Source organism: Nicotiana tomentosiformis, chromosome 2, assembly GCF_000390325.3.
Source record: "Nicotiana tomentosiformis chromosome 2, ASM39032v3, whole genome shotgun sequence".
In the NCBI taxonomy this organism is placed as follows: Eukaryota; Viridiplantae; Streptophyta; class Magnoliopsida; order Solanales; family Solanaceae; genus Nicotiana; species Nicotiana tomentosiformis.
This window is the reverse complement of record NC_090813.1, coordinates 141,697,323-141,709,561: the sequence shown is the minus strand read 5'-3', so window position 1 is coordinate 141,709,561 and position 12,239 is coordinate 141,697,323. Positions and strand designations below refer to the sequence as shown.

Here is a 12,239-nt window from a genome sequence, read left to right as displayed (position 1 = left end):
CTCCTGCATTTTTTAGCCCGAAGGGCATTACGTTATAACAATATGTTCCATATCGGGTCACAAATGAAGTCTTTTCCCGGTCGCCCGGGTTCATCTGAATTTGATTATACTGGAATAGGCGTCGAGAAAGGTGAGGATCTCGTGGTCGGCCGTGGCATCGATCATGCGATCGATGTCGGGCAGTGGAAAGGAATCTTTGGGGCATGCTTTGTTCAAATCCTTATAGTCCACACACATTCTAAGTTTGTTCCCCTTTTTAGGTACAACAACCACATTGGCTAATCATTCGGGGTATTTTACCTCCCGAATAGACCCTATCTTGAGAAGTTTGGTTACCTCGTCCTTTATGAATGCGTGCTTTTCCTCGGACTGGGGCCTTCTTTTTGCTTCACCGGTCTGAACCTAGGGTTCAAGCTTAGCTGGTGCGCCGTTATGTCCGGCGGGATCCCTGTTATATCTAGATGGGACCAGGCAAAACAGTCGATGTTATTGATAAGAAATTGAATGAGTTTCTTCCTGAGTTCGGGGCTCAAACCCATTCCTAAGTATACCTTTCGTTCGGGCCAGTGATCGATCAGTATGATTTGCTCCAGTTCCTCAATTGTTAATTTGGTGGCATCGAAATCATCGGGGGTTACAAAGGATCGAGGGATCCATCGATCATCATTATCTTCTTCAATGTTCTGCTTACATGGCTGGGTCGAAGCCGATGTCTGTGATTGCTATTTGGCGCTCCGCTCTGAAACTGATCATTTTATCGGCGAAGACGAGGATATTGATTTTGCTTCTTCGACGGAGAACATTTCCTTTGCGGCCGGTTATTTTCCGTACACTATTTTGACACCTCCCGATGTTGGAAATTTGAGGACCTGGTGTAGGGTCGAGGGTACGGCTCTCATGCTGTGGATCCACAGCCTTCCGAAAAGGGAGTTATATCTCATATCACCTTCGATCACGTGAAACTTTATTTCCTGGATGGTTTCGGCCACGTTTATCGGTAGAGTAATCTCGCCTTTGGTGGTTTTGCATGCCATATTGAATCCATTTAGAACCAGAGTTGCGGGTACGACCTGATCTTGCAGGCCGAGCTGTTCTACGATCCTCGATCTGATGATATTGGCCGAGCTACCTGAATCAATTAACACACGCTTAATCTTAGTTTTATTCATGAGTACGGATATTACTAGTGCATCGTTATGGGGTTGGATGATTCCCTCTGTATCTTCATCACTGAAGGACAAAGTCCCTATGGGTGTATAATCTTGAGTTCGAGATCATTTTCCCCTCACAATCGATGTTTTAGTGCATTTCAGCATCGGTACCTGAGGGGCATCGACGCCGTCGATGATCATGTGAATGACGTGTTGCGGTTCTTCTGGCTCGTTTTGCTTGCCGAATTCCTTGTCCCTAAAATGGTTCTTCGCCCTATCACTCAGAAATTCCTGAAGGTGTCCTTTGTTAAATAAGCGGGCCACTTCCTCTCTTAGTTGCCTGCGATCTTTCGTTCTGTGGCCATGGGTGACATGATATTCGCACATTTGATTGGGATTCCTTTGGGCAGGATCGGTTTGCATGGGTCGAGGCCATCTGGTGTCTTTGATGCGTCCGATGGCCGATACGATGGCGGATGTACCAATGTCGAAGTTATACTCCGATAGTCGAGGGACTTCTATAGGATCGACATATTTATCAAAGCCGCTCTTGCTCATAAGTCCACGAGAATTTTGCCCCCGATCAATCCTTCGGTTGTTCCGAACCGTGTCACGTGCTGAACCGTTGTTCATCCGATCTGTGTCGTACAGTTGGTATCGGTCTTTGTTCGACCTTTGTTCTCTGTTGATTTCCCTCTGATTTTTAGTGGTTGTGAGGTTCTGACGTACGGGCCCATACGGAGCTCCCAATTGATCATCTTCGACCCTGATTTTTGATTGGTACCGGTTGTGTACATCTGCCCAAGTTATTGCTGGGTACTCGATCAAATTTTATTTCAGCCGACGTGATGCTGTCGAACTTAGCCCGTTCAGTTCTTGGGTGAAAGCTTGCACGGCCCAATCGTCTGTGACCGATGGCAAGTCCATACGTTCCATTTGAAATCGGGATACGAATTCCCTCAGCATTTCAGTACCTCTTTGTTTTACTTTGAAGAGGTCTGATTTCCTTGTTGCAACCTTTATGGCACCAGCATGTGCTATTACGAACGAATCTGCTAACATGGCAAAAGAATCAATGGAATTTGGTTGTAAGTTGTGATACCAAATCATTGCTCCCTTTGCGAGGGTCTCTCCGAACTTTTTCAACAACACGGACCCGATCTCATCATCCTCCAAATCGTTGCCTTTGATGGCACATGTGTAGGAGGTGACGTATTTGTTAGGATCGGTCGTACCGTTATATTTGGTAATTTCGGGCATACGGAATTTTTTGGGGATTGGTTTTGGGGCCGCGCTCGAGGGAAAAGGCTTTTGTATGAATTTTTTCGAATCGATCCCTTTTATCATTGGCGGAGCCCCCGGAATTTGATCGACCCTAGCGTTATACGTTTTCACTTTTTTGTCGTTGGTTTCGACTCATTTTGTGAGTTATTCGAGCAATTTAGCAATTTCAAGAGCGGTCCCCGATTCCTGCTCGTTTGATTTCACTACGGCGGGCTCCGTTCTAGGGGTGACTTCTCGAAGAAGCGGATTGGAGTTCGGCCCGCTTTGCATATGAGTTCGGCTCTGCAACTAAGCTATCGCTGCTTGTTGGGCTTGTAACATTTCGAAATCATACGCAAGTTGACCCCGATTTCCCCCGTGCTATAGGTGTCTCGGGCTAAAATGAGAATGGTGGACGGGAAGACTGAAATGAGTTAGAAAAACAAGCACAATGAAATCTTAATGTATCTTGGAGGACTTTTCTCTACTGCAGTCTATCCTCCTTTTTTATAGTAGAGGGTCACTGCTTTATCTATAACAACATAATAAAATAATATATATAGTGGAGGACCCATGCTGGTTTGTCTCTTTCTTGATTCTCGCTAAGATTCTCTCCCTCGGTGCGGTTGTAACGGCTCTTGTCTGCGAGCTCGGCACTGACTCGAGGTCGGTGTTAGATCGAACCCCCAGTCTTGGTTCGAGAACGGTTCTGCCTTGGGACATTGATATTCGGGGCCTGTGTCGATCGGTGTTGCCCCGTAGTCCGATTCAAACACGGGCTCGATAATGATATCGAGTTTTGCCGTTGATTGGTCTTACAGCTCGAAGCTCTACGTCCCTACTTCGGAATTCGTCCGAGCTTGTCATGTGGATAACCTTCGATTGAAACGTCATTGTCTCGACCGGTCTTTATGACTGAGAATCGGTTTTGACCGTACACAATTGTCCATGCTCCAGTTTGCAGGTATGATGTGAGGGGCGTGTTGAGTCTCACATCAGTGGGATTTGGGTTTCTTAGTCTTCTTATATGACCTAGGCAATACTCATCTCATAAGCTAATTTTTGGGGTTGAGTTAGGCCCAAGGTTCAATTATCACTGCTGTCTAAATTTTTGTTGTTGAAACTTCATCAGCTTTCAATCAAATTCTTAGTAGGAGGACGTAAAGATAAAGCTATGTCCTTTCTTCGGTAGGTCTCTCACTAAATAAAAGCAATCCTCACCGGCTCATTTCTTTCTTTCTTCACTGTAGTATCCCGCATTTTAATGTATGTCTTACAGACTTCCTCTTGCGAAGTATCCCGAGTATGTTTGAGCTTTGCTTGTTATTGGCCAAACACTCTTGCAATATGGTTCTTTACCAGAAGCTACTGAATACTTGGAATGTGCTATTGCTTAGGTCCGAGTCTGAAGTCCTGCATTTCAATTTGAATTTACTGATCTTTTTGAGCGAAGAAATATCAGTTTGCTTTTTGTGGACTAAGAATTTTTTGAAAATCTTATTTTTAGTCCCTGAAATGGTGTCTAAATTTTGGTAAAAGTCAAAATATGGTTTTCTATATCTTGTAACCTTCTAAAGGTTATGTAGTATGCAGTGTACTCTACAATAGACCTTGATCTGGCTGCTAGAATCCAGCAAACTTGATTTGTTGCTAATCATAGTCTTTTTTTGCAAGTTCAGCTTCAGCTAAAGGAGAATCTAATGGACATTGAGGATGTTGGTCTTATTCTATCATCTCAATGGGCAGGTGTTGCCTGTATACAGTAGGTGTTAACCCTGATATGGACTCAGCCACTTCAACTAAAGGAAAAGGCCCAGTCCAAAACTAATATGAGAATACCTGGATACCCGGCTCACTTATATTTTAGTCTTTCTTTCTTTATTCTTTGCACATTTGTGGGTGTAAATATAAATACACACATATTATGTAAATAAACACATATAATAAAAATAGAAGGGTCCGGTTTTTGCTATTTTGATCGACTCATTTTCTCTCCTCTCTCTCACCCTATCTAGGGTTTTCTTCTTTTCTTTTCCGCCATAATTGGTTATTCATCAATCTAACAGTAGGTAATTTGTTTTTTAAAAAATAAATTGGCTTGAAGATTGACCTAAAATACTTGACACGACACTAAGAATTCTAGTACAGGTAATTGAGTACCTTGCACTATTAACATGATTCCGTGTGACAGGGCAGAATGGTGGCAGTAGAGAAACCATGTATGTAGGGGATTTTTTCTTGTTTCTACTTGTAGTGGATTGGATTAGTGAAACTCTATTCTGAGATAATTTTCAAATGTATTTTCAGCTTAGAGAAGGCTCCTATACAAAATTTTCCTTTTCTTTTTTTTCCTGGCACTGTAGATGCTAGAATTTTCATCTTAGTACTCTTTTTCTATTCAATTGTTTTTGTGAAGAATAAACTCGACTTCCCCCAGTTCCTACCTGCTCTTCGCCCCGTCCCTTCCATGTTCGGAGCAAACTGGCCTCTTGTATTTCTGCCTTGTCCATTCATTGAAGGAAACCCTAGGCATTGTGCCATTGCATATACTCTCTCTTTATAGTTCTTTGCCATCAAAACTAACTATAACTTCACTCTTTCTTTTCCTCATCCCACTCTTTGGACTCGAATTGAGATTAGATGAAACAAATAATATAAAGGTGGATAGGTTGGTTGATTGCTCAGTGCTTGGAGTTAGTGTGGATGCATGGTAGGCGAGTCAGCTATAAGAATGCTGACATCTCAAGAATGGTGCTCAATGTAGTCTTCAATCTGTAGTCTTTTCTTCTTCTTTTTTTGGGGTTCTTTATATAAGGATTGTAGATAGATTTTTGTTTCCTCTATATTTGATGACTGTATTGCTCTCTCACCTCTATGTTAAAACCAACTTCTGTTCTATTCTGGTGTTTTGAGCTTGACTTGCCATATTTTTGGGCTAAGTCAAAGTCAGATCTGTCTCACAACTTCTCTTTCTTGAGTGAAGCCTGAACTGTTGGATAATGTGACCAGTACAACTTGTTTGTGACCATATACCATATTATTGACGTGTCTTTGGGTTATTTAATTTTATCAGTGAATAATTGTCGCTGTAAAATTTTGTAGGCACCATTCTTTATGCTGATATTTTTTTGATAGGTCAATGATGTAATAAGGTTTTTGTAGAATCTATACAGAATGATTTTGATAGAGCTCAGTTATTTTTCTTGACATACCATAGAGTATTGTTGTTTTAATTAGATCTCCTAAAATGAGTATTCATATATGTACATTTCGAATGTGGGATTGGAGAAGTTGGTGAATCGGTGTTTTTAGCATATCTCAGTAATTATTCTAAGTGTTCATCGAGAACATCTTTGAACTACCTTGCTCGAGTTTTTAAACTGACATAGTTACTTTTTCTTTTAATGTTTTGTTTTGAAAAATGTTGGTTAAGTGCCATATAGAGATGTATAATTGTCGAAAGTATAAGAAAATTGTGAGCACCTAATTTTTTACTATATTTAAATTTTTTTATCATTTTTTAGTGTGTAAATAGTTTTTAAGTTTAATCTGTATATGTTTAACTTTTATTAGACCTTTTTTTAATTTATAGATTTTACGTAAGAAAATTAAAAATGATAAAAAGAGTCACATTTTTAGTATAAGTTTTATTTCTCATTTACAAAGAAAGAAAAGTTTCCAAAAAATAGTGTTTTATTTAGCTTAGTGCAATTTTTATGTTAGAGGTTTTCAACAAATAAAAATTGAGTAATTAGTGCTTTTGTCTTGCTATTTTTGATTTAGGAGTGGTATTTATTTTATCTGTTTCTAAAAAGAAAACAAAAAGAAAGAAAAGAGCCAATCAAAATGTGTCACTTGCCAAAAGATTCTTCTTTGTCCCTACAACCTTACATGGTAGATCCGCTCTTCCACTCATTTGGGATTCTTTCTAATTCCTCCTAATTCTCACGTGAGATGCTACGCATATAAATATTTTTCCTTCATTTTGTTGTATTCATTTTCGCACAGTTACATCAAACCTCACGTTACAGATGCACATCCCACAATAATCACTCAAAACACAAGCACACGGTAAAATAACCCTCCCATGATAGCTAGCAAAGGTTGCCTTCCAAGAAACTTTCCTAATTCTTACCCCAATCCCAAATATAACTGCGCACACACGTGCCTGTATATCTACATACACATATATATATATATATATATATATAAAAGCTTTCATATTTATCATTTTCTGGTTTTTTGTCTTTTTCTCTTTTTCCACTATTTAAGATTTGCTTTCAACTCAAATTTTTTGAGATGTAATAATTTTTTGATTTACTTTGTATTATTTAGTTTGGTATTAAATAATTATCGTTTACCGTGCTTCTAAATATTTTTTACTTTCTTTCTCCTCATATTGTAGCACTAAATTTATTTCGCATAACGTCGATGGAGTAGTGTTTACCCGAAAAACGGATAACAATTATTTTTAAGAGATTTGTATCAAACAACCACTATTATCCTTAGCCCCACGGTGGGCGCCAAACTGTTTACCCGAAAAATGAATAACAATTGAAATTATACGCGGTTCTAAGGATACATAAAATAACTTGGTACAAATCGAGAAAATATATAAATGAATATCAAAATTAACTGTAAAATAAATAAATGCAAACCAAACGGATCAATTAGCTTTGGCTTTCGAGTTAGATTACTCTCCAACCGAGTGAAAACTCTGCTAAAGTATGAATAGAGTAGCAAGGTATTGAGAGCTTAAATAAGATAGTGTATTGCTTTTTATTTTATGGATCTCCCCTACAAATGATCAGACAACCCTTTATATAGTAGGGAAGTCCTATTTTGGATATAATTAAAAATACATAAGGAATACCATGATAGATTAATTAATTGGTCTCTCCTTGATATGCGCCGGAATTTTCGCCGAGATTTTCCCCCTAATTGCGGATATAACGGCTTTTTTATTTTTTGGCTCGATCTCGATCTTGGTCGATCTTGATCTTGGTCGGTCTCTGAGTCACGAGCTCGGCAATCCTAACTTTGCATCATAGCTTGATATTATACGAGGTTGAACCTTGATCTATTATGTTCCAGTCTCGATTAGTCATATAAAAGGCAAGCTCAGTTTTGACTGTATACAGATAGTCCATCGTTTCTCGGAAAGGAGATGGTGAGAAACGATATGAATTTCTGAACTCTGATTTGATGGGTAATGACATCAACGACGAACCCGATTATGACGTAAGCGACGAAACATCCCATCGGTCCAGTTACCAAGGCATTAAATACTTGTCAGTTGTTGGTCGACCATCACTGGTTCCTAACCGTCGCCAACCACCTATAAGAACCCAATCTTTTCTCATTCAAACTTTTCACTCAAAGCTTCTTCTCTACTCTTGCATCTTCTTCAGAGAATCCCCTTTGCTTCATAATTTTTATACCCAAATTTCTAGAACTCTAATTAAACCACATATCATCCTAATTCTCTTTTTCTTTGTTTACCAATGGTGAAAACCTCCAAAACAGTGCCGCAAAAAGAGGTCGCTTCTTCATCACGACCCGCAGGCAGTGAGGCTGCGGTGGAGCCCCACCCTGAGGAATTCATTCTGGTAGGGTGCTCAATTGTCATCGACTTTAAGGTCGAAAAAGCCTCCTCGGTACCAGGCCGATGTGAGCCGATCTCGAGTTACCAGTGTACAATCACCGAGAAAATACTCGACAAAGTGAAAAAGGAATGCAACTGGGGCGAAAAACATGTGGTAGTTCCATCGCCTGAAGAATCGATTATTACCCACATGGAGAGGTTCTTAAGTGTTTATACTTACCCTTTCACATTGGGTCTCTTAGACCCTGTCATCGTCGCCTTTTGCAAGAGATACGACGAAACCCTCGGCCATATCCATCCTTCTTTTTGGAGAATAGTGATTCTCCTCCGATTCTTCTCGAGCAAAATCGAGGGGTGTCTTTTCACCCTCGATCATCTTATGCGCCTTTACAGTCCCCGACTCTATCGAGGAGGGTTAGTCAATCTTGCTTGCCAAGCCACCAAAGCTCCATTTTCGAGCATAGACGAGACTCGTGACCGAGGTTGGATGGGCCGATTTGTTCGAATTAGAACTTCGGACGTCGTTTCCTGAGAAATAGAATATGAATCGTGAGTAGTATTACCCTTTGAATGTTTAATTTTGTGGCTCTAATTTTCTTTATCTACTTTTTCTATGTTGTTACAGTTGTGGCCCAGATGTCGGAACCAATTTCGGAACTTAAGCAATAGGTTGAAGGTCTGGTGTTGCATAGACGGTACTCCGAGTGTGCTTGGATGAAATTATCAAAGGGTCGATGGGAGGCCGGCAGTCATGGTAAGTTTCTTTCTTAGAACGGATATCGTTTGATCTTTTTCTCTTGCTTACTCCTTTTTTTTCCTTTGTAGGCCTTGGGAAGGACGTTGCCATGAGACCCCCATCTGGTGACGAAGAAGTCCCTGCTCCGAGGCAGGTCAAAGATAAGAAGAGAAAAGGGGCTCCAAGTTCCCCGGTCTCGGAAAAGAAAAAACCGACAAAGAAATCTTGTAAGCCCAAGGGGGCTCCGGTATTATGCCTTCGGACTTGATCCGTCGATTAAGGGATGAGCCCGAAGAAAGATAAGAGGAAGTAGCATGTGTGCGGGCTAATGTTGTGATACAAAAACCCTTTGAATTGGCAGAGGTTGATAATGGAGCTTTGACCATAATTCCTGAACAAGGAAAAGTTGAGGCCATTTCGTCCCGAGCTGAGATGGTCGAAGGAGAGATCGGGGGCAAGGCTTCTCGGGCAGAAGAAGATATCTCAAGGGATGAGCTCGGGATAGTCGACATTACTGGATCCCCTCAGATTTCAGATGCTATGATCCGTGAAGCCAACATGTTGGAAAGTCGATCTTACGAGGGTATTCAGGGGTCGACTGATATCCATGGCTTTTTGGATGGGCTCGAGTCCGTTGCCTCGGAGGATATTATCGGGTTCGGTGGATTACCGGTACCGAAGAAAGCATCACAGTCGGGCTTGAGCCCAAAACTGGTTGACTGATTCCCGACCCCGAGTGTTAATCTCGATCGCAGGCGGAAAATAGTGCTTTTCGTCCCGAAGGATGCCCGAGTTTTCTTTCCCCCCGTAGGGATTGCTAGTTACCTTAGGTCCTTGGTGACCGAATGGGATCAAGCTGTGATAAATGCGGTAGGAGCCGCTTGCCTTTTCAACGAGGCCCAACATGCTCTGAATCGGGTAACTTTGAGGGTATCTCTACTGTTTCTTTTATACTTAGAGTTGTAGATAATTCTAACATCTTCTTCCTTATTTGCAGACTTCGATGTTGCATCACGAGGCTTTCCTCCGAATCTGGGAGGAGCATGAGGCTGAGGTTCGTGACCTCACTACGAAGAGTGACACATATAAGCTTCTCAGTGAGAAGCTTCGGGCAGATTTGGTAACGACTCGGGATGAGCATGCCGAGATGGCCGAGCAGGTATTTCGAGTGCTTCACGATAGTGAAGATGAATTAGAGATAACTACTAATGATTTGATTCTGCAGGCCCGACAGAGGTTCGAACAAATCAGACGGCTCCAAACGTAGGTGGATGCGATACAGGCCGAGGCGAAAAAGTTCAAAAAGAACATGGACATTCTAGCCTCAAAAAAGGAGATCGTCCAAGCTCAACTGGAATCGGCCGAGGCCCAGCTCCAAGCTGTAAAAGAGAAAGCCTCGGTGCAGGTCGAGAAGATCAAGGAGCTTCAGCATCGGTTAGATTTGGCTGTTTTTGATAAGGCAAGCTTGGTCGATGAACTCAAAGTGGCCAGGTCAGAGGTGGCCGTATCCAGATCTGAAGTGGCCGAGGCCAACAAAAGAGTTGATGCTAAAGTGGCCCAGTTTCGGGTTGATGTCGAAGTCAACCAGGCCAAGTCCAAAGGCATGGTCAAATATCCGAAATGGCATGCTCGAAAGGAAGCCCTTGAAGGGGTTCAGGCCCAGGGCTTCGATATCATGGCTGAGCTCAAAGAGGCCAAAGTAGAGAAAGCCATAGCCCGGAAGCTAGCCTTCTCTAAGGAAGACTCCGAGAGTTCAAGTGAATCCGAAGATGGAGAAGATCTCGAGGATGAAGATGTGACCCCCGATGAAGACCAAGCCTCTCTAGGACTTTTTGTTTTTTCTTTTTTTAGGCCGTTTTTTGGCTGTTTTAAATTTAGACCTATTTGGCCTTTGTAAACAACTATTGTATATAAATATAAGGCTTTTCTTGCACTTTCTGCTCTCGTGCTTTTCCTTTGCTTTATTTGTATTTACAAAGGTTGAAAATGCCTTAGCATGAAATAAGGTTGTGTTCGAGGGTTCGAACAAACCTTGCCTTTAAGTCTGAGATTTTTCCAAGGGTAGCCTTTAGAACCGGTTGTGAAAGAATTTTTTATTTTTTGAAGGCCTATTTTTGTTACAGATTTCAGACGTCTATGAGCCGTGTTAAATTGGTCGTAGCCTTTTAGTTCGGGAATTACGCATTGGGCTTGTTTTCCAGTTTTATCTGGACTTGCCCGAGATAATAGTCCCCGAGTGGGGTGGATGTGACTCTTAAAAATCGGGACAATGCCTATTAGGTCTTTTGCTCCCGAAGCCCGATGACTTGGGTTGTTTGAGTCGGATGGCAGCCCCCGAGTGAGGGAGGGATCATTTGTATTTCGTTTAAGTATTGCCCTTGGACTTGTTTATAATCGGAAGTACGAAGCTCTTCATAAAGAGAGAGGTAATTTTAAGCATAAGATGTTTGTAAGGAACATACTTCTCTTTATTTTCGATCGAAACAACATTCAAGCAATCTATGTGGGCACGGTTCGATTTGACCGTTTGACCCTTACAATAAATTCTATCTATCGAGATCCTCCTTTTATGAAGTAGTTTGCTTTCTAGAGTTGATATTCGAAGATAACGCATATCTGAGGGTAGCCCCCAAATATTCGAGGTTGATTGCTAAGGAACCTCGGATAATGTCGAATGTATCTCCGGTGTCGATTCATGATCGGGGTTGATACTAAGTTAGCACGATTAACCGTTGCCTCGTTAAAACCCTCGCCGAAAAAACCCATTTGGGACAAAACTCAGCCTGAGGAAAAAAGAGTGAAACACGTGTTTTTAGACCTAGGGACTTCGTACCGTTTGCTAAAAAGTCCGTTGTCGTTTCTTTTCGACCACCTACATGTGTTAATATGTATGTGTTAATCTGAAAATAGAAAAAATGGGGTACCTTAGCAGTAGTACCGTTTTAGGCGAGATACGTTCCAATTTCTTGGTAGTTGTTCCCCATTCATTGTTCCAAGCTTGTAAGACCCATTTCCCGTGACCTCGAGAATTAGGCACGGTCCTTCCCAATTTAGACTCAATTTTCGTTCATTAGGATTTCGGGTGCTGAGGGTGACTTTTCTTAGCACTAAGTCCCGAGCATCAAAATATCGAAGATTAGTTCTTCGATTGTAGTATCTCTCGATTCGTTGCTTTTGGGCGGCTAATCGGATGAGGGCGGTTTCACGCCTTTCATCCAATAGTTCTAGGCTCGTATTCGTGGCCTCGTTATTTGATTCCTTTGTTTCATATCGGAATCGTATACTCGACTCTCCGACTTTGATCGGTGTTAGAGCTTCGGCTCTATAAACTAATAAGAATGGAGTAGCGTTTGTGCTGGATTTCGAGGTTGTGCGATATGCCCAAAGGACTTCGGGCAGAATTTCCTTCCACTTCCCTTTGGCGTTGGTTAACCTCTTCTTAAGATTTTGGATGATGGTTTTGTTGGTTGATTCGGCTTGACCG

General features: G+C 41.5%; 1 protein-coding gene across 1 annotated transcript; it reads left to right on the top strand.

Annotated features, from left to right (window-relative positions):
• The first annotated feature begins 8,733 nt into the window (after window positions 1-8,733).
• Window positions 8,734-10,652, top strand: LOC138905748 (filament-like plant protein 1). Its single transcript, XM_070194270.1, has 5 exons — window positions 8,734-8,773; window positions 8,845-8,940; window positions 9,117-9,427; window positions 9,753-9,914; window positions 10,038-10,652. The coding sequence occupies exons 1-5, from the start codon at window positions 8,734-8,736 to the stop codon at window positions 10,650-10,652; spliced, it is 1,224 nt and encodes a 407-aa protein (XP_070050371.1).
• The last annotated feature ends 1,587 nt before the right edge of the window (window positions 10,653-12,239 follow it).